General features: G+C 40.9%; 1 protein-coding gene across 2 annotated transcripts in view; it reads left to right on the top strand.

Moving 5' to 3' along the window:
- The window catches only part of LOC128691663 (beta-catenin-like protein 1), a 245,888-nt gene that overhangs the window by 27,087 nt on the left and 191,891 nt on the right, over positions 1-26,910 (top strand). Inside the window, exon 7 of one of the 2 annotated variants that reach the window (XM_070088843.1) lies at positions 3,492-3,656. The exons of the other annotated variant lie outside the window; for it this stretch is intronic. Coding sequence (XP_069944944.1) covers positions 3,492-3,656 — 165 coding nt within the window. The remainder of the gene's footprint in view (positions 1-3,491; positions 3,657-26,910) is intronic. 2 annotated transcript variants of the gene reach the window in all.

Here is a 26,910-nt window from a genome sequence, read left to right as displayed (position 1 = left end):
CAGGAATGTCTGCCTTGTTTGTTATGGACCCTATTTTGAAATTGGCATCTTTTGAAATTTATATGAAATTGGCCAAATTGCCAATTTCTGACCACTTTATTGGGTATTTAACCCTTAAATGGTCCAAACGTATATATACGTTTTTTCAACATCTGAAAGTATGTAAAAAATGTGGATCTTCTTTTTAGTTTTACATTTGAAAACGTGTAAAAAAACTCTTATCTACATTTTTTTTGTTTTGTTTTTTTCAACAAGTCGGCCGTCTCCCACCGAGGCAGGGTGACCCAAAAAAGAAAGAAAATCCCCAAAAAGAAAATACTTTCATCATCATTCAACACTTTCACCACACTCACAAATTATCACTGTTTTTGCAGAGGTGCTCAGAATACAACAGTTTAGAAGCATACACATATAAAGATACACAACATATCCCTCCAAACTGCCAATATCCCTAACCCCTCCTTTAAAGTGCAGGCATTGTACTTCCCATTTCCAGGACTCAAGTCCGACTATATGAAAATAACCGGTTTCCCTGAATCCCTTCACTAAATATTACCCTGCTCACACTCCAACAGATCGTCAGGTCCCAAGTACCATTCGTCTCCATTCACTCCTATCTAACACGCTCACGCACACTTGCTGGAAGTCTAAGCCCCTCGCCCACAAAACCTCCTTTACTCCCTCTCTCCAACCCTTTCGAGGACGACCCCTACCCCTCCTTCCTTCCCCTATAGATTTATATGCTTTCCATGTCATTCTAATTTGATCCATTCTCTCTAAATGACCAAACCACCTCAACAAGCCCTCTTCTGCCCTCTGACTAATACTTTTATTAACTCCACACCTTTTCCTAATTTCCACACTCCGAATTTTCTGCATAATATTTACACCACACATTGCCCTTAGACAGGACATCTCCACTGCCTCCAACCGACTCCTCGCTGTTGCATTTACCACCCAAGCTTCACATCCATATAAGAGTGTTGGTATTACTATACTTTCATACATTCCCTTCTTTGCCTCCATAGATAACATTTTTTGACTCCACATATACCTCAATGCACCACTCACCTTTTTTCCCTCATCAATTCTATGATTAACCTCATCCTTCATAAATCCATCCGCCGACACGTCAACTCCCAAGTATCTGAAAACATTCACTTCTTCCATATTCCTCCTCCCCAATTTGATATCCAATTTTTCTTTATCTAAATCATTTGATACCCTCATCTTTTCTATGTTCACTTTCAATTTTCTACCTTTACACACATTCCCAAACTCATCCACTAACCTTTGCAATTTTTCTTTAGAATCTCCCATAAGCACAGTATCATCAGCAAAAAGTAACTGTTTCAATTCCTATTTTGAATTTGATTCCCCATAATAAATCCCACCCCTCTCCCGAACACCCTAGCATTTACTTCTTTTACAACCCCATCTATAAATATATTAAACAACCATGGTGACATTACACATCCCTGTCTAAGACCTACTTTACCGGGAAGTAGTCTCCCTCTCTTCTACACACCCTAACCTGAGCCTCACTATCCTCATAAAAACTCTTTACAGCATTTAATAACTTACCACCTATTCTATATACTTGCAACATCTGCTACATTGCTCCTCTATCCACTCTATCATATGCCTTTTCTAAATCCATAAATGCAATAAAAACTTACCTACCTTTATCTAAATACAGTGGACCCCCGCATAACGATTACCTCCGAATGCGACCAATTATGTAAGTGTATTTATGTAAGTGCATTTGTACGTGTATGTTTGGGGGTCTGAAATGGACTAATCTACTTCACAATATTTCTTATGGGAACAAATTCGGTCAGTACTGGCACCTGAACATACTTCTGGAGTGAAAAAATATCGTTAACCGGGGGTCCACTGTACTGTTCACATATATGCTTCAATGTAAACACTTGATCTACACATCCCCTACCCACTCTGAAACCTCCCTGCTCATCCGCAATCCTACATTCTGTCTTACCTCTAATTCTTTCAATTATGACCCTACCGTATACTTTTCCTGGTATACTCAGTAAACTTATTCCTCTATAATTTTTACAGTCTCTTTTGTCCCCTTTCCCTTTATATAAAGGGACTATACATGCTCTCTGCCAATCCCTAGGTACCTTCCCCTCTGTCATACATTTATTAATTAAAGAAAAGTACCAACCACTCCAACACTACATCCCCACCTGCTTTTAACATTTCTGTCATGATCCCATCAGTTCCAGCTGCTTTACCCCCTTTCATTCTACGTAATGCCTCATGTACCTCCCCCACACTTACATTCTGCTCTTCTTCACTCCTAAAAGATGGTATACCTCCCTGGCCAGTGCATGAAATTGCCGCCTCCCTTTCTTCCTCAACATTTAAAAGTTCCTCAAAATATTCTCGCCATCTACCTAATACCTCCCTCTCCCCATCTACTAACTCCCCTACTCTGTTTTTTTGTTATATTTGAAAATATATAATAAAAAGTTGATCTACTTTTGTAGCACTACAAATTTGAATGTCGATCTGTTTGGACCGTTTAAGGGTTAAAATCGATAAATGGGCGGTTTCTTGTACTCAGTCGATAGAACAAATGGAATTCTAGCGAAATAGCTTATGATTTTAGTCGACTGGAACAATGGAATTGGCCGAAAATACTGCTCAAAGTGGGCGAAATTGCATTTCGTAAATATCGCCGAGATCGCTAACTTCGAGAGAGCGTAATTTCATGTTTTCCATCACATTTTGTACTTTTGGTGTCTTTACCATCGGGAAAATATTCTCGTATCATTTCATAAGAAATTGTTTTTTTATCACCTCAATAACATCTCTTCAGATAGCTGAAGAGGGGTTTTTGAGGTGGTTTGGTCATTTAGAGAGGATGGGGCATGTGTAGTGTATAATGTAGTGGAGGGGAGGAGGGGTAGAGGTTGTCCTAGGAAAGGATGGAGGGAGGGGGTAAAAAGGTTTTGTGTGCAGGGGGCTTGGACATGCTGCAGGCATGCGTGAGTGTGTTAAAACTGAATGGAGACGAATGATTTTTGGGACCTGATGAGCTGTTGGAGTGTGAGCAGGGAAACCACTTAGCTGGACTTGAGTCCTGGAGGTGGGAAGTACAGTTTTAAAGGAGGGGTTTAGGATATTGGCTGTTTGGAGTGACATCTAAACTGTCATATCTGAGCATCTCTTCCAAGACAGTGATTATGTGTGAATGATGGTGAAAGTGTTGAATGACGGTGAAAGTGTTTCTTTTTTGGGTTACCCTGCCTCAGTAGGAGACAGAAGATATGTTTATAAACAATGTTGAGTAATTTTGTTGTTGCTTTAGCTTTGTTTTGTTAGGAAATATTTGCAGTTGCTGTTTTAGTTATTATCTTATAAATAGTATATCATCAGAATATAGGGACAATGGCTACACTGTAATATAAAGAATTATTAAGTTAGATTTTAGGTACATTGTTTATTTTCCTCATTTTTTTCAGGTTACCACATCAGTAATACTTACAATCATTGATTTATATAAACAAGATCTTGAAGTGTTTGCATACAAGCAGCTGCCAAGATTCTATATGCCAAGGGCCTTTCATGACAGAATTGATTCATCTTTAATTTTATTGGTCAGACAGTGTCCATACATTCACACACTGGTAAGGTCACATTTTGTTCTTTTAGAAGTATACATGATCATGGTTTGTTTCATCATTACTGAACTTAAACTGTAGCACAGTAGGGTATAGATACATGAAAAGCTTTCATTTTAGTGTTTTGTTGAACATTAACCCTTAAACTGTCCAAACGTAGATCTACGTTCACCTGCGTGCCGCTCCAAATATTTTGAAAAATAAAAAAATAATTTTTTTTTAAATTAAAGAGGGTAATTTTCTGTGTGTATAAGACAAAAAATTTTTTTTAGGACCTATGAAGGCTTACTCAGCCCTGTAACAATTTCAGACAGTATTACCAAGGCTGGCTCCTCCTCAGGAAAATTAATGAATAGAAAAAAAAATAATAATTCACAAAGATAAACACTTTATTATTTAGTAATGCAAAGATAAAACATTGAAAAAATGAATGTGTATCCTATTTGACAGAAAAATGAAAAATGAAATAAAAATATGTCATTTGAATTCAACGCTAATATGTACAGTTATACTGGGGTGTCTGGTGGAGGTTGACACCGTCTTGTAGAAATTGTGGGGGGGAGTCACAGGTGTTGGTGACAACCCAACGACTAGTTCTTCACAGAGTCTATAGCCTTGAATAGTCAGTCCAGATGACAGGAACGCAGGTTCTTTACCACTGCATAGATGAGGGGTAGTTGCCTGCAGGTGGGCTACCATGAATCAGGTAGGTAGATCAAAAAGTGACATCTCCGGACTTCAGTCCGTCTCCTTCAACACTTCTCGTTGGTTGGCAGGTGACCCGAGCTGTCATTCCAAGCTGGAAAGAGAGACAGGTTACCCACTGCTTAAGAAATCACTCTCCATGATAAGTGTAAGATACTTAAAAAAGGTGATGATTATCTAAAAGTCTCATGTGGAGCTTAAAACTGAAAGGACTAAGTTTATTATTGGTCAAAAGTGAAGCTTTCAACCAATATCCACTAGAATAGGAGCAGAGGCTTTTACTTACAGTTGTGCTGGGAGCTGTGAGTCGAGTGATTACTGTTTGGCCGGAGCCCCACACGTCACCTTTCGGGGTGGGGAAAAAAGGGGGGGGGGAATAGCGGGAGCTAGACTGACCCTACCTTAACAAGCAGCCGGCAATCAAACTATCGTTGCCATATACTCGCTCGCTACTCCTATCTGTTGAACTTTTCCATCACACTCCCCCATACCAAGACTTATAGTCAAGGAGTATAAGAAGAATAGGCGAGGAAAATGTTCTAATACGAAGTCGCCTAAGGCGCCAAATCTACTGACTGTCACAACTTAACCAGTCAGAGAAATAATTGGATGAACCATTGATATATACAATATGAAACTTAAAAGCTTGGAGTGCCAATGTCCACCTCAAGAGGCGACTGTTGGTTCCCTTAAAAGTTTCTAGGTATATCAAAGGTTTGTGATCCGTCTCTAAAATAAATTCTTTTCCCAGTAAATAAAATTTAAGTTTGGAGATACCCCACGCAAGGGCCAAACATTCCTATTCTATGGTGGAGTATCTCGTTTCTGCAGGAAGAAGTTTCCGGCTTAGGAAGCATACAGGGAAGGGAGTATCATCATGGTACTGTAGTAACACCGCACCTAAGCCGGTATTGGAGGCATCAGTCCTTGAACAAAACGGCTTATTAATATCTGGAATTTTGAGTACTATAGGGTCTTTAGAGAAGATGTCCTTAATCTCATTAAACTTTTCTCGAGCTACGTCGGAAAGTTCAAGAGGTTCCTTCACAGACTTTTTAAGGTAGTCAGATAAGATGCCTGTAAGATCAGTGAGGTTCGGGATAAACCGTGCATAAAAATTTACAGAACCAAGAAAGCTACGCATGAGCTTCTTGGTTTTGGGGAATTTAAACTCTAATAAAGCTTCGATCTTACTGGGGAGAGGGCGCAAAGAGTTATTAGAAAGGATCAGTCCGAGATACCTAATCTTGTTATACCCAAGGAAGCATTTCTTTGGCTTGGCAGTGAGGCCATGTGAGCTTAACCTACGTAAAACTGATGTTAATGTTTGGATATGCTTGCTCCACGTCAATGTCATTACGTAAATGTTATCAAAATAAACTGAAACATTTGGCATATTACCCAAGACCTTTCTCATCAGTCTCACGTACGTAGCACAGGCAGTTACCAAACCGAAGGGCATAGTTCTATACTGCATCAGTCCTTGGTGGGTAGGAAAAGCTGTGTACTGCTTAGAAGAAGGATCTAACATTACTTGATGGTATGCCTGCGCAATATCAATCTCTGAAAAGAAGGAAGAGTCATAAAATTTGTGTAGATCGCTATCTATTAAGGGCATAGGCTCAGCATCCCACCGAGTTATAGCATTAAGGCCTCTGAAGTCAATAGCAAGTCTATATGAATTATCCTCCTTCTTAACCATGACTACTGGTGAGCAATATGCAGATACTGAAGGTTCAATGATCTTTAGTTTTAATAATTTGTCTACCTCTCGGTCAAATGCATCCCTCAGGGGAACTGGAACTGGGTATAATTTCCGTTTGATAGGATTGTCCGTGACTAAGTCAATCTTATGGACTACCGTGGAGGTGACACCTGGAATATCAGTAAAAACGTCTGAGAAGTTACTCACACATTGAAGTAGTTCATGTTTCTTATGGTCATCCAAAGACTCATTAATATTAATGTTTGTTGCACCCGAGTAGTCAAGAGTCACCAAGTCATGTAGTTCTCTGTCATAGTTTACATTAGAGGTGTCAATTACGCACACCTTACACTCCTCAGTTGTCGTATCAAGTATGTGTGGAAAAACTAAATAAAAGTCATTCAAACAGTTAACCGAATTTCTTCGGTAATATTTCTTAAGAATGTTGATATGATAAAGCTTGGGTTTCCCCTTGACTTCTATGAGATAATCAACCTTCCCACAAATTTTCAATACCTTATACGGACGTTTCCATGCTACTAATAATTTATTTGATTTTATTGGTAAAAGTATCAGAACCTCATCCCCTACTTTAAAACTTCTCCTCTGACTTTTGGAATCAAAATAGGTTTTGTACTGGTCCATTGACAAGCTTAAGTTTTTCGAAACTATGTCAGAGGTCTCCTCAAGTTTGGATCTAAGGTCAAGGAGAAACTGAAAAGACTGAACCTCAGCATTCACGTCCTCATTAGTCCATAAGTCATGAAGGATGGACAGTGGACCTCTGGCCTGTCTACCATAGAGAAGTTCAAAAGCTGAAAACCCCGAAGAGTCACTGGGAACTTCTCTCATGGCAAACAAAGCACAGGGTAGGTAACGATGCCACTCCTTAGGTTTAAAGGAGCAAAGTTTCCTTAAAATGGACTTGAGGACCGAATGCTGGCACTCAATCCTCCCATTACAGCTGGGATGATAGGGTGTTGTGAAGAGAGGTTTCACTCCTAGAAGTTGGTAGAGATGTTGCATTAAGTCAGATGTGAATTGTGGCCCACGGTCAGACAAAATTTATCTAGGGATGCCAACTCTGGAAAAGATGGACAAAAGGGCTTCAGCCACCTCTGTCGTAGTTATAGTCTTTAAGGGTACAGCTTCAGGGAAACTCGAAGTATAATCAAGTAATGTTAATATATATCTATGTCCCCCAGATGAAAGTGGTGATAAAGGACCAACGATGTCAATAGCTACTCTTTCAAACGGTACCGTAAAGATTGGCATTTTGACGATAGGTACTCGCCGGGTACCTTGGGAGGATGACAGTTTGCATACTTTACACGATCTACAATAGGTAGTGATATCTGAGGACATTTTGGGCCAAAAATAGGTTTCCCTAATTTTATTTAAGGTTTTACGGTGCAAGAAATGTCCAGCCACTGGTAGGTTATGAGCCATTTTAACCCTTAAATGGTCCAAACGTATATATACGTTTTTTCAACATCTGAAAGTATGTAAAAAAATGTAGACCTTTTTTGTTTTACATTTGAAAATGTGTAAAAAAACTTTTATCTACATTTTTTTTTGTTATATTTGAAAATATGTAAAAAAAAGTAGATCTACTTTTGTAGCACTACGAATTTGAAAGTCAATCTCTTCGGACCGTTTAAGGGTTAAGAACAGTCTCTCTGCATTGACTTGGAACAACTAAGATGGAATAGTCTATCTCATCTGAATTTAATTTGAATGCTGATTTATACAAGATACCTTTTAAATGTTGAGGAAGAAAGGGAGGCGGTAATTTCATGCACTGGCCAGGGAGGTATACCATCTTTTAGGAGTGAAGAAGAGCAGAATGTAAGTGTGGGGGAGGTACATGAGGCATTACGTAGAATGAAAGGGGGTAAAGCAGCTGGAACTGATGGGATCATGACAGAAATGTTAAAAGCAGGGGGGATATAGTGTTGGAGTGGTTGGTACTTTTGTTTAATAAATGTATGAAAGAGAGGAAGGTACCTAGGGATTGGCGGAGAGCGTGTATAGTCCCTTTATATAAAGGGAAAGGGGACAAAAGAGATTGTAAAAATTATAGAGGAATAAGTTTACTGAGTATACCAGGAAAAGTATACGGTAGGGTTATAATTGAAAGAATTAGAGGCAAGACAGAATGTAGCATTGCAGATGAGCAGGGAGGTTTCAGAGTGGGTAGGGGATGTGTAGATCAAGTGTTTACATTGAAGCATATATGTGAACAGTATTTAGATAAAGGTAGGGAAGTTTTTATTGCATTTATGGATTTAGAAAAGGCATATGATAGAGTGGATAGAGGAGCAATGTGGCAGATGTTGCAAGTACAGTGGACCCCCGCTTAACGATCACCTCCCAATGCAACCAATTATGTAAGTGCGTTTGTACGTGTATGTTTGGGGGTCTGAAATGGACTAATCTACTTCACAATATTCCTTATGGGAACAAATTCGGTCAGTACTGGCACCTGAACATACTTCTGGAATGAAAAAATATCGTTAACCGGGGGTCCACTTCTATGGAATAGGTGGTAAGTTACTAAATGCTGTAAAGAGTTTTTATGAGGATAGTGAGGCTCAGGTTAGGGTGTGTAGAAGAGAGGGAGAATACTTCCCGGTAAAAGTAGGTCTTAGACAGGGATGTGTAATGTCACCATGGTTGTTTAATATATTTATAGATGGGGTTGTAAAAGAAGTAAATGCTAGGGTGTTCAGGAGAGGGGTGGGATTAAATTATGGGGAATCAAATTCAAAATGAGAATTGACACAGTTACTTTTTGCTGATGATACTGTGCTTGTGGGAGATTTTAAAGAAAAATTGCAAAGGTTAGTGGATGAGTTTGGGAATGTGTGTAAAGGTAGAAAGTTGAAAGTGAACATAGAAAAGAGTAAGGTGATGAGGGTATCAAATGATTTAGATAAAGAAAAATTGGATATCAAATTGGGAAGGAGGAATATGGAAGAAGTGAATGTTTTCAGATACTTGGGAGTTGACGTGTCGGCGGATGGATTTATGAAGGATGAGGTTAATCATAGAATTGATGAGGGAAAAAAGGTGAGTGGTGCGTTGAGGTATATGTGGTGTCAAAAAATATTATCTATGGAGGAAAAGAAGGGAATGTATGAAAGTATAGTAGTACCAACACTCTTATATGGATGTGAAGCTTGGGTGGTAAATGCAACAGCGAGGAGATGGTTGGAGGCAGTGGAGATGTCCTGTCTAAGGGCAATGTGTGGTGTAAATATTATGCAGAAAATTCGGAGTGTGGAAATTACGAAAAGGTGTGGAGTTAATAAAAGCATTAGTCAGAGGGCAGAAGAGGGGTTGTTGAGGTGGTTTGGTCATTTAGAGAGAATGGATCAAAGTAGAATGACATGGAAAGCATATAAATCTATAGGGGAAGGAAGGAGAGGTAGGGGTCGTCCTCAAAAGTGTTGGAGAGAGGGGGTAAAGGAGGTTTTGTTGGATGAGGGGCTTGGACTTCCAGCAAGCGTGCGTGAGCGTGTTAGATAGGAGTGAATGGAGACAAATGGTACTTGGGACCTGACGATCTGTTGGAGTGTGAGCAGGGTAATATTTAGTGAAGGGATTCAGGGAAACCGGTTATTTTCATATAGTCGGACTTGAGTCCAGGAAATGGGAAGTACAATGCCTGCACTTTAAAGGAGGAGTTTGGGATATTGGCAGTTTGGAGGGATATGTTGTGTATCTTTATACGTATATGCTTCTAAACTGTTGTATTCTGAGCACCTCTGCAAAAACAGTGATAATTTGTGAGTGTGGTGAAAGTGTTGAATGATGATGAAAGTATTTTCTTTTTGGGGATTTTCTTTCTCTTTTGGGTCACCCTGCCTCGGTGGGAGATGGCCGACTTGAGAAAAAAAAAAAACTTTTATATATTCAAATTTATATGAAAAGTTTTTCCTTGGGATAACTTTGTTTTGTCTAGCTGCATTATGGCAATTCTGAAGAGAAGGGCAATTACGTTGTAAATTGACAAAGGAGTCCTTCGATATATCTAAAGGCTTAAAGTCAGGGAAAATCAAAGGATGGACAGTAGGAGAAGCCTGGGCTTTGGTCTGAGCCGTAGTCAAGACATTTATAGCCACCAGGCCCGGTCGCCTGGTGGCTAAAGCTCCCGCTTCACACACTGAGGGCCCGGGTTCGATTCCCGGCGGGTGGAAACATTTCGACACGTTTCCTTACACCTGTTGTCCTGTTCACCTAGCAGCAAATAGGTACCTGGGTGTTAGTCGCATCCTGGGGGACAAGATTAAGGACCCCAATGGAAATAAGTTAGACAGTCCTCGATGATGCACTGACTTTCTTGGGTTATCCTGGGTGGCTAACCCTCCGGGGTTAAAAATCCGAACGAAATTTTATCTCTCTTATCTTATCTAACAAGTGAACCGGTGACTCTACTATCTCGCTTTCGAGAGTAGTATTACTGGTTTCTAACCCCACATGAATATCCCGAGACATTGCCTCATCTGAACTTTCGAGGGGCTTCTCTGACTACAGGAAGAGGAGCTGAAAAACTGATGTCCATCTTTGGTGATGAAAGGTCAACCCCAGAAGGAAGAATGGCACCTTTTACGTTACCTATTAGTACGGAGCAAGAAGTGATAGGAGCTAGTACGGCTTCAGACCAACCTGTGAACCATTTAGACCTAATGTAACAACGGATGGTAGGAAAAGTATCTGTACGGCCCAAGTACTGTAGTCTGAAAGTATAGCAGAGGAATGAGTTTCTTTAAGGTTAGGGAACAGCTTATCAGAAATGACTATACATGTGCATCCAGTGTCTCGTAAAATGGTAGATACATTAAGTCCGTTAACTGTTCCTGAACAGAAGGGTGCCTGGTCATTACAGTCTTTAAAACATCTTCCAACTTTTTGGACCTTCTTAGAAGGACAATCGGGACGTTTATGTCCCTTAACTCCACATGAATGACAAACAGGAATAAAAGAAGTTAGTTTGCTTTCTATTAGAGGCTTTGTTTTCTTTTGATCTGGTGAACCCTTGCCCTTAGGGTTCGATCCCTTTTGGTCTTTATAGGAATTGTGAGCCTCAGCACACAAGTCAGCGGCCTCAGCAACTTCATCAGCTTTAATCAGGTTACATTCTCTAATGAATGTTCGTATTTGGTGGGGAAGAGCTGTCAGGAACTGGTCAGCAACCATGAAGTCTCTAAGAGATTCATAACTCTGATCAATTCCTGAACTCTCTATCCAAAAGTCGAACAAACGAAAGAGTGTTACCTGTAACTGCTGAAAGTTTTGGCCATGCTGTAAGGTGGCATATCTGAAATCTTTCCTATAAGAATTTGTGGTTTTTTGATATGCTTTAAGGATTGCCTTCTTCAGTAGGTTATAATTACATATGATATCCTGCGACAAAGTTGCATAGATATTCAAAGCTGTACCAGAAAATAACATTCCTAACCTGGTAGCCCAGGTGTCAGCAGGCCATTCACAGAGGGTAGTGGTATTTTCAAACCTGATAATGTATGAAGTAATGTCTTCACCCTGTGTGAAGGGAGGTAAATTAGGTGTTGGAATATGTGCACTAGCTGCATGATGTTCAATTACTCCTTCCTCTAATTGTTGTTGTGTAAAAGTTAACTTTTTATTCTCTAATTCAAGGTGAGATTTTTTGAGCTCGCGATCTTTTTCTCTTTCTCTCTTAACACATGTTCTCTAGCTCTTTCCTCACGTTCTCTAGCTCTTTCCTCAGCTTCTCTATCCTTTGCTCTTTCCTCAAGTTCTCTTAATTTAACTTGTTCCTCACGTACTTTAGCTCTCTCCTCACGATCAAGTCTATCACGCTCCTTTTTCTCCTCTCTTTCTCTTTCTTGATTTTCTCTTTCAGTTTGATCTCTTTCCTTTTTATCCTCTCTTTCTCTTTCTAACTGCCTTTCTTGATTCTCTCTCTCTATTCTTTCTCTCTCCTTTTTCTCCTCTCTGTTCTTTCTCTCTCCTTTTTCTCCTCTCTCTCGATTCTCTCTCTCTCCTTTTCTATTCTTTCCTGGATCTTGGCACTAATGAAAGCTAAATTTTTCCCCGATATTCCTAACTTACTCCCAGCATTCATCCAGAACTGGTATTCCTCCATACTTGCAAGAATAACTTAAACTACCAGGGGAAAATGAAACGGATATATCAAAGAAAACAGAGGGTTCAATTCCTGCTCCGCTCAAACTGTAAATAAATTGGAGGGTTCGATCCCTGCTTCGATTAAACAGTATGTGTGAATGAAAATGGAGGGTTCTATGCCGGCTCCGAGCAAACAGTAAGTAGAATGGGGTCCCTTGACCATCCAATCTTCTCACCAACAAATCAAGAGTGTCCTACGACAGTTCCCTTGATATAATAAATAGAGCTCAATGAAATAACTTGTCACTGGAAAATCTCGGGTCCCTAGAGTCTATTCCTCCAAATCGTTTCAAGCTCAAAAATAAAGGTGACAGAATTAACTAGTATATCCTGCCTTGACTTGACTTACAATAAATTGAGACTATAACAATCACCAAATCTTTTAAATACCTGTACCGTAGTCCTGCCATAGAGAATGATTACTCAGGGCTGGTGGTAACCGTCTGTGGTATGCGGCATTTAAGTTCCAATGGTAGATTCGAGATGGAGTCGAATTTTTATTCAGTTGAGTTGATCCTGGCAAGGTCGCCACTTGTGAAGGCTTACTCAGCCCTGTAACAACTTCAGACAGTATTACCATGGATGGCTCCTCCTCAGGAAAATTAATGAATAGAAAAAGAAATATTTTGTTTTTTATTATTATCACACTGGCCAATTCCCACCAAGGCAGGGTGGCCCGAAAAAGAAAAACTTTCACCATCATTCACTCCATCACTGTCTTGCCAGAAGGGTGCTTTACACTACAGTTTTTAAACTGCAACATTTACACCCCTCCTTCAGAGTGTAGGCACTGTACTTCCCATCTCCAGGACTCAAGTCCGGCCTGCCGGTTTCCCTGAACCCCTTCATAAATGTTACTTTGCTCACACTCCAACAACACGTCAAGTATTAAAAACCATTTGTCTCCATTCACTCCTATCAAACACGCTCACGCATGCCTGCTGGAAGTCCAAGCCCCTCGCACACAAAACCTCCTTTACTCCCTCCCTCCAACCTTTCCTAGGCCTACCCCTACCCCGCCTTCCTTCCACTACAGACTGATACACTCTTGAAGTCACTCTGTTTCGCTCCATTCTCTCTACATGTCCGAACCACCTCAACAACCCTTCCTCAGCCCTCTGGACAACAGTTTTGGTAATCCCGCACCTCCTCCTAACTTCCAAAAATGAATTCTCTGCATTACATTCACACCACACATTGCCCTCAGACATGACATCTCCACTGCCTCCAGCCTTCTCCTCGCTGCAACATTCATCACCCATGCTTCACACCCATATAAGAGCGTTGGTAAAACTATACTCTCATACATTCCCCTCTTTGCCTCCAAGGACAAAGTTCCTTGTCTCCACAGACTCCTAAGTGCACCACTCACCCTTTTCCCCTCATCAATTCTATGATTCACCTCATCTTTCATAGACCCATCCGCTGACACGTCCACTCCCAAATATCTGAATACATTCACCTCCTTCATACTCTCTCCCTCCAATCTGATATCCAATCTTTCATCACCTAATCTTTTTGTTATCCTCATAACCTTACTCTTTCCTGTATTCACTTTTAATTTTCTTCTTTTGCACACCCTACCAAATTCATCCACCAATCTCTGCAACTTCTCTTCAGAATCTCCCAAGAGCACAGTGTCATCAGCAAAGAGCAACTGTGACAACTCCCACTTTGTGTGATTCTTTATCTTTTAACTCCACGCCTCTTGCCAAGACCCTCGTATTTACTTCTCTTACAACCCCATCTATAAATATATTAAACAACCACGGTGACATCACACATCCTTGTCTAAGGCCTACTTTTATTGGGAAATAATTTCCCTCTTTCCTACATACTCTAACTTGAGCCTCACTATCCCCGTAAAAACTCTTCACTGCTTTCAGTAACCTACCTCCTACACCATACACCTACAACATCTGCCACATTGCCCCCCTATCCACCCTGTCATATGCCTTTTCCAAATCCATAAATGCCACAAAGACCTCTTTAGCCTTATCTAAATACTGTTCACTTATATGTTTCACTGTAAACATCTGGTCCACACACCCCCTACCTTTCCTAAAGCCTCCTTGTTCATCTGCTATCCTATTCTCCGTCTTACTCTTAATTCTTTCAATAATAACTCTACCATACACTTTACCAGGTATACTCAACAGACTTATCCCCCTATAATTTTTGCACTCTCTTTTGTCCCCTTTGCCTTTATACAAAGGAACTATGCATGCTCTCTGCCAATCCCTAGGTACGTTACCCTCTTCCATACATTTATTAAATAATTGCACCAACCACTCCAAAACTATATCCCCACCTGCTTTTAACATTTCTATCTATCCCATCAATCCCGGCTGCCTTACCCCCTTTCATTTTACCTACTGCCTCACGAACTTCCCCCACACTCACAACTGGCTCTTCCTCACTCCTACAAGATGTTATTCCTCCTTGCCCTATACACGAAATCACAGCTTCCCTATCTTCATCAACATTTAACAATTCCTCAGAATATTCCCTCCATCTTCCCAATACCTCTAACTCTCCATTTACTAACTCTCCTTTCCTATTTTTTAACTGACAAATCCATTTGTTCTCTAGGCTTCCTTAACTTGTTAATCTCACTCCAAAACTTTTTCTTATTTTCAACAAAATTTGTTGATATCTCACCCACTCTCTCATTTGCTCTCTTTTTACTTTGCTTCACCACTCTCTTAACCTCTCTCTTTTTCTCCATATACTCTTCCCTCCTTGCATCACTTCTACTTTGTAAAAACTTCTCATATGCTAACTTTTTCTCCCTTACTACTCTCTTTACATCATCATTCCACCAATCACTCCTCTTCCCTCCCGCACCCACTTCCCTGTAACCACAAACGTCTGCTGAACACTCTAACACTACATTTTTAAACCTACCCCATACCTCTTCGACCCCATTGCCTATGCTCTCATTAGCCCATCTATCCTCCAATAGTTGTTTATATCTTACCCTAACTGCCTCCTCTTTTAGTTTATAAACCTTCACCTCTCTCTTCCCTGATGCTTCTATTCTCCTTGTATCCCATCTACCTTTTACTCTCAGTGTAGCTACAACTAGAAAGTGATCTGATATATCTGTGGCCCCTCTATAAACATGTACATCCTGAAGTCTACTCAACAGTCTTTTATCTACCAATACATAATCCAACAAACTACTGTCATTTCGCCCTACATCATATCATGTATACTTATTTATCCTCTTTTTCTTAAAATATTTATTACCTATAACTAAACCCCTTTCTATACAAAGTTCAATCAAAGGGCTCCCATTATCATTTACACCTGGCACCCCAAACTTACCTACCACACCCTCTCTAAAAGTTTCTCCTACTTTAGCATTCAGGTCCCCTACCACAATTACTCTCTCACTTGGTTCAAAGGCTCCTATACATTCACTTAACATTTCCCAAAATCTCTCTCTCTCCTCTGCATTCCTCTCTTCTCCAGGTGCATACACGCTTATTATGACCCACTTTTCGCATCCAACCTTAACTTTAATCCACATAATTCTTGAATTTACACATTCATATTCTCTTTTCTCCTTCCATAACTGATCCTTCAACATTACTGCTACCCCTTCCTTTGCTCTAACTCTCTCAGATACTCCAGATTTAATCCCATTTTTTTCCCCCCACCGAAACTCCCCTACCCCCTTCAGCTTTGTTTCGCTTAGGGCCAGGACATCCAACTTCTTTTCATTCATAACATCAGCAATCATCTGTTTCTTGTCATCTGCACTACATCCACGCACATTCAAGCATCCCAGTTTTATAAAGTTTTTCTTCTTCTCTTTTTTAGTAAATGTATACAGGAGAAGGGGTTACTAGCCCATTGCTCCCGGCATTTTAGTCGCCTCATACGACACGCATGGCTTACGGAGGAAAGATTCTTTTCCACTTCCCCATGGACAATAGAAGAAATAAAGAAGAACAAGAGCTATTTAGAAAAAGGAGAAAAACCTAGATGTATGTATGTATATATATACGCATGTGCGTGTCTGTGAAGTGTAACCAAAGTGTAGTAGGAGTAGCAAGATATCCCTGTTATCTAGCGTGTTTATGAGACAGAAAAAGAAACCAGCAATCCTACCATCATGCAAAACAGTTACAGGTTTCTGTTTCACAGTCATCTGGCAGGACGGTAGTACTTCCCTGGGTGGTTGCTGTCTACCAACCTACTACCTAATAATAATTCACAAAGATAAACACTTTATTATTTGGTAATGCAAAGATAAAACATTGAAAAAATGAATGTGTATCCTATTTGACAGAAAAATGAAAAATGAAATAAAAATATGACATTTGAATTCAACACTAATATGTACAGTTATACTGGGGTGTGTGGTGGAGGTTGACACCGTCTTGTAGAAATTGTAGCTGTTACTGATGATGTGGTGGGGGGGAGGAGTCACAGGTGTTGGTGACAACCCAACGACTAGTTCTTCACAGAGTCTATAGCCTTGAATAGTCAGTCCAGATGACAGGAATGCAGGTTCTTTATCACTGCAAAGATGAGGGGTAGTTGCCTGCAGGTGGGCTACCATGAATCAGGTAGGTAGATCAAAAAGTGACGTCTCCGGACTTCAGTCCGTCTCCAACACTTCTCGTTGGTTGGAAAGAGAGACAGGTTACCCACTGCTTAAGAAATCACTCTCCATGATAAGTGTAAGATACAGTGGTCCCTTGTTTTTCGTAATTAATCCGTTCCTGGAGCCGTTACTATAAACGAAATTTACGATTTACGAATCAATTTTCCCCATAAGAAATAATGTAAATACAATTAATCCGTTCCTGACACCCAGAAGTATTAAAACAAAAAAATTTTTAACATGAAATATACATGTAGTACATAAATAATACAATGGGAAATGATGAATGAAACATTAACAGCATAACACTTACCTTTATTGGAGATTCTTCTTAGAACATAAGAACATAAGAAAGGAGGAACACTGCAGCAGGCCTGCTGGCCCATACTAGGCAGGTCCTTTACAATTCATCCCACTAACAAACATTTGACCTACCCAATTTTCAATGCTACCCAAGAAATAAGCTCTGATGTGCAAGTCCCACTCAAATCCAACCCATCCTACTCATGTATTTATCCAACCTAAATTTGAAACTACCCAAAGTCCTAGCCTCAATAACCCAACTAGGTAGACTGTTCCACTCATCTACTACCCTATTTCCAAACCAATACTTTCCTATGTCCTTTCTAAATCTAATTCTTAGTGTATGGGAGACTGGAGGAGGAGAGAGAGTGGATTGTTTATAGTTTGGAAGGGGAATCCCCTTCCATCAACACCTCAGGTACCATTTGCTTTTCTGGGGTTGCTTCTCTTCTCTGTTTCTTAATGCCACTAGGACCACCTCGAGAGTCACTGGAGTCCTGTCTCACAAAATAACTGTGGAGAGAGCTCGGTTTCTGGCGTCTCTTTATCACTTCCCTAAAATGGCCCAAGACTTTGTCACTGTACATGTTGCCAACCTGGCTTGCGACAACCTTGTTAGGGTGATGTTTCTCCATAAAGCTTTCCATCTTACCCCACATAGTAAAAATCTCTTTAATTTCTGAAGAAGGCACCTTCTTCCATCTCTCTTCCTCCTCCTCTGCAGCAAGATTCTGAGCTGCGATGTGTTGCTCTTCCTGCTGAAGCTCTTGCAGCTCCTCAGTGGTGAGCTCTTCATTGTGGTCTTCCACCAATTCTTCCACATCCTCCAAACTCACATCCAACCCCATGGAACTCCTCAGTGCCACAATTGATTTTACAACAGACATAGGCTCAATAGGGTCAGTCCCAAATCCTTCAAAATCCCTATTGTCGACACAATCTGGCCACAATTTTCTCCAGGCAGAGTTCAAAGTCCTGGTAGTCACTCCCTCCCAAGCCATACCTATAAGGGTTATGCAGTGGAGGATGCTGAAGTGTTCTCTCCAAAATTCCCTTAGGGTCAAGTGAGTGTCTGTGGTCACAGTCAAGCACCTGTGAAACATTGCTTTTGTGTAGAGTTTTTTAAAGTTTGCAATAACCTGCTGGTCCATGGGTTGGAGGAGAGGAGTGGTATTCGGGGGCAAGAACTTTACTGTGATGAACCCAAACTCCTTGAAAATTAGGTCATCCAAGTTTGGAGGATGAGCAGGTGCATTGTCCATTACTAGCACGCACTTGAGATCCAATTTCTTTTCCAGGAGATACTCCTTCACACTAGGGCCAAACACTTCATTGAACCACTCGACGAAAATTTCCCTCGTGACCCATGCCTTACTATTAGATTTCCAAAACACACACAATTTACTCTTCATAACATTGTTTTTCCTGAACACTCTGGGATTTTCAGAATGGTACACTAGTAATGGCTTCACTTTGAAATCCCCACTAGCATTAGCACAGAACATTAGCGTCAGCCTGTCTTTCATAGGCTTGTGTCCTGGCATTGCCTTTTCCTCTTGTGTAATGAAGGTCCTCTTTGGCATTTTCTTCCAAAAGAGGCCTGTTTCGTCACAATTGAACACTTGTTCAGGTTTCAGTCCTTCAGCCTCTATGTACTCCTGGAATTCATGCACATATTTTTCAGCCGCCTTGTGGTCCGAACTGGCAGCCTCACCATGCCTTACCACACTATGTATGCCAGTACGGTTCTTAAATCTCTCAAACCAGCCTTTGCTGGCCTTAAATTCACTCACTTCACCACTCTTTTGCAGGCAATTTCTTCACCAAATCTTCATGCAACTGCCTAGCCTTTTCACAAATAATCGAAGTCATAAGAGTATCTCCTGCTAATTGTTTCTCATTTATCCACACCAATAATAACTTCTCAACCTCTTCCAGTACTGGTGATCTCATTTTTGTCAGCATAGTTACTTCCTTTGCAACAACAGCATCCTTTATTTCCTTTTTCTTGGACACTATGGAACATAAGATTGTGTAGGGTTTCTTATACATCCTGGACAGTTCGGCCACACTTGTACCACTTTCATATTGTTCAATGATGGTTTTCTTAAATTCATTCGTATTTCTCACCTTCTTTACCACAGGCTTGGTACTAGGAGCTTTCTTTGTAGCCATGGTAGCTTATTTAGTACTTGTAAGCACTAAAATAAATGGAATATTATGAAATATTTCGCTGGAGCACGTGAGGGGACCTTCGCTCACTGGTAAACAATGCCAGACTAGCTGCCGCCCCGGCTCACGCAGTGGGTACGCGTCCCGGATGAACTACGACTCGCGAGTCAACCTATGAAAAGCGAGTCCATGTTTATACAAAAATACCCCTATGATTGGCGAATTTTACGATTGCCGGGAACTACGAAAACCGGGGGACCACTGTACTTAAAAAAGGTGGTGATTATCTAAGTCTCATGTGGAGCTTAAAACTGAAAGGACTAAGTTTATTATTGGTCAAAAGTGAAGCTTTCAACCAATATCCACTAGAATAGGAGCAGAGGCTTTTACTTACAGTTGTGCTGGGAGCTTTGAGTCGAGTGATTACTGTTTGGCCGGAGCCCCACACGTCACCTTTCGGGGTGGGGAAAAAAGGGGGGGGGGAATAGCAGGAGCTAGACTGACCCTACCTTAACAAGCAGCCGGCAGTCAAACTGTTGTTACCATATACTCACTCGCTACTCCTATCTGTTGAACTTTTCCCTCACAGGACCAGTACTTACTGAGATATAAGACTGAGAAGTTGGCTCTGGAAGCTCACCTGATGGCAACGTCCAGTCCTGCCGTTTGCACAAGTGTTGCCGATTTACCTTTTTTTTCTCATTTTTATTTTAATATACATAATTTTTATGTTCTGATAATTACAATTTATAATAGTTCTTGTGATTTCATAGCCAATCTTTGTTCTGACACTAATATTATGTACTGAAATAGTACTCAAATAGTAACAATCACACCGACAGGTGAACATTTTCATCTGCCTGGGTCATTTACTATTGTCTAGATATATATACAAAGTATTTATAGGTCTTTGCAATATTTTAGACATGCTGGAGTATATATGAAACTCCTTGAAGAATGGTGTTATGACAAGCGAGATAACTGGTGACAGCCAGTGACATTTGATGAATGTGCGCTGCTGCAGAGAACCCTGGCTTTATTGTTTTCACTGTTGCACACAAACATGTCTGTATGTATGTATATCTGTCTATTTGTCTATCTACCTGTCTGTCTAGCTCTGCTTATCTGTCTATCTAGCTCTGTTTATCTGTCTGCGCTTGGAGTATACAGTGGACCCCCGCTTAACGATCACCTCCCAATGCGACCAATTATGTAAGTGTATTTATGTAAGTGCGTTTGTACGTGTATGTTTGGGGGTCTGAAATGGACTAATCTACTTCACAATATTCCTTATGGGAACAAATTCGGTCAGTACTGGCACCTGAACATACTTCTGTAATGAAAAAATATCGTTAACCGGGGGTCCACTGTATATGAAACTCCTTGAAGAATGGTGTTATGACAAGCATGAGATAACTGGTGACAGGCAGTGACATTTGATGAATGTGGGCTGCTTCAGGGAACCCTTGCTTTATTTGTTTTTGCTGCTGCACATAAACATGTCTGTTTGTTTCTCTGTCTGTCTGTCTGTCTGTCTATCTGTCTCTGTCTATTTGTCTGTCTGTGTGTGTGTGTCTTTCCATCTGTTTGTCTGTCTCAGGGAGTGGCTGGTAAACCTGTTGGTTTTTGGTTTAAGAGCCACTCCCTGATTGCTGAGCAAGTGACACTGCTATTACTTGTGTCATGTTTTTTATGTCTTATATCTACAAACATGTAGGTTGGTAGACAGCAACCACCCAGGGAGGTACTACCGTCCTGCCAAGTGAGTGTAAAACGAAAGCCTGTAATTGTTTTACATGATGGTAGGATGGCTGGTGTCTTTTGTCTGTCTCATAAATATGCAAGATTACATGTACGTCTTGCTACTTCTACTTACACTTAGGTCACACTACACATATGTGTACAAGCATATATATATATACACACCCTTCTGGGTTTTCTGCTATTTTCTTTCTAGTTCTTGTTCTTGTTTATTTCCTCTTATCTCCATGGGGAAGTGAAACAGAATTCTTCCTCCGTAAGCCATGTGTGTTGTAAGAGGCGACTAAAATGACGGGAGCAAGGAGCTAGTAACCCCTCTCTCCTGTATATATTACTAAATGTACAAGGAGAAACTTTCGTTTCTCCTTTTGGGCCACCCCGCCTCAGTGGGATATGGCCAGTGTGTTGAAAGAAAGAAGATCAACAAACATGGTATAGCACTTTGCCTGGAATTTTTGGGTTATCCTAGGTAATTTACACTATGTGTTGATCATTCCAAGAGAAATAGACAAATAATTATTTTAACTGGTTATTTTTATAAACCGGTTATTTTTATAACCGGTTATTTTTATATAGTCGGACTTGAGTCCTGGAAATGGGAAGCGCGTTGCCTGCACTTTAAAGGAGGGGTTTGGGATATTGGCAGTTTGGAGGGATATGTTGTGTATCTTTATACATATATGCTTCTAAACTGTTGTATTCTGAGCACCCCTGCAAAAACAGTGATTATGTGTGAGTGAGGTGAAAGTGTTGAATGACGATGAAAGTATTTTCTTTCTTTTTGGGTCACCCTGCCTCGGTGGGAGATCGCTGACTTATTAAAAAAAAAATAAAAAAGTTTATGTGTACATGTGAGAGACAGAGATATAGACAGACAGAGACAGCCAAAGCCAGCTGGCCATCTGGCCAGCCTGCTAAATACATAAGAACATAAGAAAGAAGGGAACTCTGCAGCAGGCCTACTGGCCCATGCAAGGCAGATCCATGTCATCCCCTGGCTTAGACCAATGACCCACCGAGTCAGGTCACATCCAGTGAAGGAAGGAGCATGGCATCTGACCTAGTAGCACAAGCTAGTCAGGTCCAACTCACACCCACTCATGTATTTGTCTAACCTATTTTTACTTTCCTCTTAAAAGGGGAGTGTTAATACGACATGACATCAGTGAATCCCTGGTGTTTGCCATGCTATTTGCTCTAGCTGGTGCTCAGTTGAACTGGTGCTCCCACAAGGTACTAAGTGGTCCCCAAATTTTTTCATACTGCACACACTGAGTGCGCAGACCCATTGTCTCATGTGTAGGTGACTCAGGCCTATCGCACCAATTTTGAAGGAATGAAAAATAAAATGTTGATCTATGCTCGGATCCTCCCACATGTGAATGTAGATCTACGTGTGGACAGTTTAAGTGTCATTACCATATGTTTAAAACAGATTCTTATTTCCTTTCCTTTTGCTTTATAAAAGATTAGTAACATGTTATGCCTGTGTATAGATTAATTTCTTATGTAAGTAAGTCACATGTATTTTTGTACATATGGAAAAAATTATGTAAGTTCTATTAGTATTAATGTTGTTATTTTTTTAACACACCTGCACCTCCCATCGAGGTAGAATAATCCAGAAAGAGGAAACACATTCATTGTCATTCATTCAATCTCTGTATTGCCAGAAATATTCTGACATCACAGCTCAGATGGCCCTTCAAGCTAAAACATTCTCACCCATCCTTTAGAGTACATGCATTGTACTTCCCACCTCCAAGACTCAAGTGTGTTTAACCAGACTTGCTTCCATTCACTTCAGTTTAAAATACCTGTTCAAGCCTATTGGATGTTGAAGTCCCTAGCATTCAAAAACTTGTTTATCCCTCTCTCACCAGTCCTTCCTGGGATGACCCCTATTCCTTCTTCTCTTAATACCAAATTTACATACCCTCCTAGCCATTATTATTAATATTATTTGTTTTTAACATATCAACTATTTCCCACTGAGGCAGGGTGACTCAAAAAAGACAAAATACTTTTGCCATTACTCATTCCATCACTGTCTTGCCAGAGGGATGCTGATACTACAGTTCAAAGCTGCAAATATCCCCACTCGTCCTTCAGAGTGCAGGCATTGTACATTCCATCTGCAGGACTCAAGTCTGGCTAACTGGTTTCCATGAACCATTTCATAATATTATTTTGCTCACACTCCAACAGCATGTCATCCTAAAAACCATTTACCTACACTCACTTCTATCTAACGCTCTCATACCTGCTTGCTGGGAGTCTAAGCCCCTTGTACACAAAAACCTCCTTTACCCACCCTCCCTCCAACCTTTCCTAGGATGACCCCTACCCTGCCATCCTTCCACTATAGATTTATATGCTCTCCAAGACATTCTGTTTTGTTCCAGCCTCTTTAAATGTCTGAACCACCTCAGCAACCCCTCCTCAACCCTCTGCATAATACTTTTAGTAACCAGACACCTATTTCTAATATCCAAGCTATGGATTCTTTGCTTAATATTCACACCACACATTGCCCTTAGACACGACATCTCTCCTGCCTCCAGCCTTCTCCTTGTTTTAACATTCACTATCTGTTCTTTATACCAGTATAAGAGCATTGATACCACTATACTTCATACATTCCCCTCTTTGCTTCCATGGATAATGCTCTTTGTCTCCACAGCCTCCTCCTTTTTTTCCCTCATTAATTTTTTGGTTACCGTGTCTTTCTTAAACATCTGCTGACAAGTCCACTCCCAGATATATTGTGTATCTTTATACGTACATGCTTCTAAACTGTTGTGTTCTGGGCAACTCTGCAAAAACAGTGATTATGTATGAGTGAGGTGAAAGTGTTGAATGATGATGAAGGTATTTTCTTTTTGGGGATTTTATTTATTTTTGGGTCACCCTGCCTCGATAGGAGACGGCCAACTTGTTAAAAAAAAACAAATCATCTGACATAATAAACAATATACAGTGGACCCCCGCATACCGTCGGCATCACATAACGTTCAATCCGCATACCGCTCGCTTTTATCGCAAAAATTTTGCCTCGCATACCGCTCAAAAACCCGCTCACCGCTCTTCGTCCGAGACGCGTCCAATGTGTGCCCTTAGCCAGCCTCACATGTGCCGCCGGTGGCATTGTTTACCAGCCAGCCTCCGCGGTAACATCCAAGCATACAATCGGAACATTTCGTATTATTACAGTGTTTTTGGTGATTTTATCTGCAAAATAAGTGACCATGGGCCCCAAGAAAGCTTCTAGTGCCAACCCTACAGCAATAAGGGTGAGAATTACTATAGAGATGAAGAAAAAGATCATTGATAAGTATGAAAGTGGAGTGCGTGTCTCCGAGCTGGCCAGGTTGTATAATAAACCCCAATCAACCATCGCTACTATTGGTGGTACAGCTGCTGCTGCTGCTGTACCACTGTCAGCTGCTGCTGCTGCTGCTGCACTGTCAGCTGCTGCTGTACCACTGTCAGCTGCTGCTGCTGCTGCTGCACTGTCAGCTGCTGCTGCTGCTGTAGCACCGTCAGCTGCTGCTGCTGTTGTACCACCGTCAGCTGCTGCTGCTGCTGCTGTAGTACCGTCTGCTGCTGCTGTAGTACCATCTGCTGCTGCTGTAGCATCGTCTGCTGCTGCTGTAGCACTGTCAGCTGCTGCTGCTGCTGTACCACCGTCAGCTGCTGCTGTAGTACCGTCTGCTGCTGCTGTAGCATCGTCTGCTGCTGCTGTAGCACTGTCAGCTGCTGCTGCTGTACCACCGTCAGCTGCTGCTGTAGTACTGTCTGCTGCTGCTGTAGCATCGTCTGCTGCTGCTGTAGCACTGTCAGCTGCTGCTGCTGCTGTACCACCATCAGCTGCTGCTGTAGTACCGTCTGCTGCTGCTGTAGCATCGTCTGCTGCTGCTGTAGCACTGTCAGCTGCTGCTGCTGCTGTACCACCGTCAGCTGCTGCTGTAGTACCGTCTGCTGCTGCTGTAGCATCGTCTGCTGCTGCTGTAGCACTGTCAGCTGCTGCTGCTGCTGCTGTAGCACCGTTGTTGGTGTGGCTTATTGAGAATACCAAGAAACAATTAACCCCAGAGGATTTTCCACCCAGGATAACCCAAAAAAGTCAGTGTCATCGAAGACTGTCTAACTTATTTCCATTGGGGTCCTTAATCTTGTCTCCCAGGATGCAACCCACACCAGTCAACTAACACCCAGGTGAACAGGGAAAAATGCCTGGAACTAGTGCTCATATTGGTGAATTTAAAGCCAGCAAAGGTTGGTTTGAGAGATTTAAGAATCGTAGTGGCATACACAGTGTGATAAGGCCTGTTCTGGAAGAAAATGCCAAACAGGACCTACAGTACTCAGGAGAAAAAGGCACTCCCAGGACACAGTGTCTCATCAGTCATTGCTGCATCTTCAATAAAGGTAAGTGTCATTTATTCTTCATTTAGTAGAGTAGTACATGCACAATATATATTGTGCATGTACTACTCTACTATTGTGCACGTATCCTTCTCTTTGTGTGTAGGAAAATGTATATTTCATGTGGTAAAAATTTTTTTTTCATACTTTTGGGTGTCTTGCACGGATTAATTTGATTTCCATTATTTCTTATGGGGAAAATTCATTCGCATACCGATCATTTCGCATAACAATGAGCCCTCTTGCACGGATTAAAGTCGCTATGCGGGGGTCCACTGTAAATAACATAGAAACATGATATATACTCTTGAATGAATAAAGTATGTCATTATGTGACTAGTGGTGGCTTGATAAATAAGAAATATTGTTTAAAAACATAATAGAGAATGTAAAGAAATAAACTGGTGACATAAACACATGCACAGCTTAGCTGATGTTGTGGCATTCGTTGTGCAATTAGTGGCAATGTTCTGAAACTCGCTCATTATTATTATTGATCTAGAGAATTGGATCTGTACTTCCGTTCCCTAAGATAATAATAATAATGAGTGAGCTTCAGTTCCCTAAATTAATAATAATAATTATACTACTCTAGGTAGTAGGTTGGTAGACAGCAACCGCCCAGGGAGGTACTACCGTCCTGCCAAGTGAGTGTAAAACGAAAGCCTGTAATTGTTTTACATGATGGTAGGATTGCTGGTGTCCTTTTTTTCTGTCTCATAAACATGCAAGATTTCAGGTACGTCTTGCTACTTCTACTTACACTTAGGTCACACTACACATACATGTACGAGTATATTTATACACACCCCTCTGGGTTTTCTTCTATTTTCTTTCTAGTTCTTGTTCTTGTTTATTTCCTCTTATCTCCATGGGGAAGTGGAACAGAATTCCTCCTCCGTAAGCCATGCGTGTTGTAAGAGGCGACTAAAATGCCGGGAGCAAGGGACTAGTAACCCCTTCTCCCATATAAATTACTAAATTTAAAAAGAGAAACTTTCGTTTTTCTTTTTGGGCCACCCTGCCTTGGTGGGATACGGCGGGTTTGTTGAAAAAAAAAAATTCTACTACTACTACTACTACTAATAATAATAATAATACGTAATAATAATGAGGAGCTTCAGAACGCCGCCAACTCAGTGCACTGTTTACCTCGCTGTGGAAGCATTTCTCTTGTGTTTGCCTGTATTTTGTGCAGTTATTTTGCCAAATTTCTTTTTTCTAACCATGGATCCTAAGAAAATAAGTGCAAAGGACAGTGCTGAGAAGAAAAAGAGGATGATGTCCATGGAATTAAAGCATGAAATCATAGATAAATAAGCAAGGTGTGTGGTGTGAGTTAAGGGGGAAGCAGGGAAAGCTCACTCATAGCTCGGATGTTAGCTCATAACTCA

The sequence above is a fragment of the Cherax quadricarinatus genome, chromosome 26 (genome assembly GCF_038502225.1).
Source record: "Cherax quadricarinatus isolate ZL_2023a chromosome 26, ASM3850222v1, whole genome shotgun sequence".
NCBI classification, from domain to species: domain Eukaryota; kingdom Metazoa; phylum Arthropoda; class Malacostraca; order Decapoda; family Parastacidae; genus Cherax; species Cherax quadricarinatus.
Note: the sequence above shows the minus strand (reverse complement) of the source record. Positions and strands in the feature narration are given on the sequence as shown.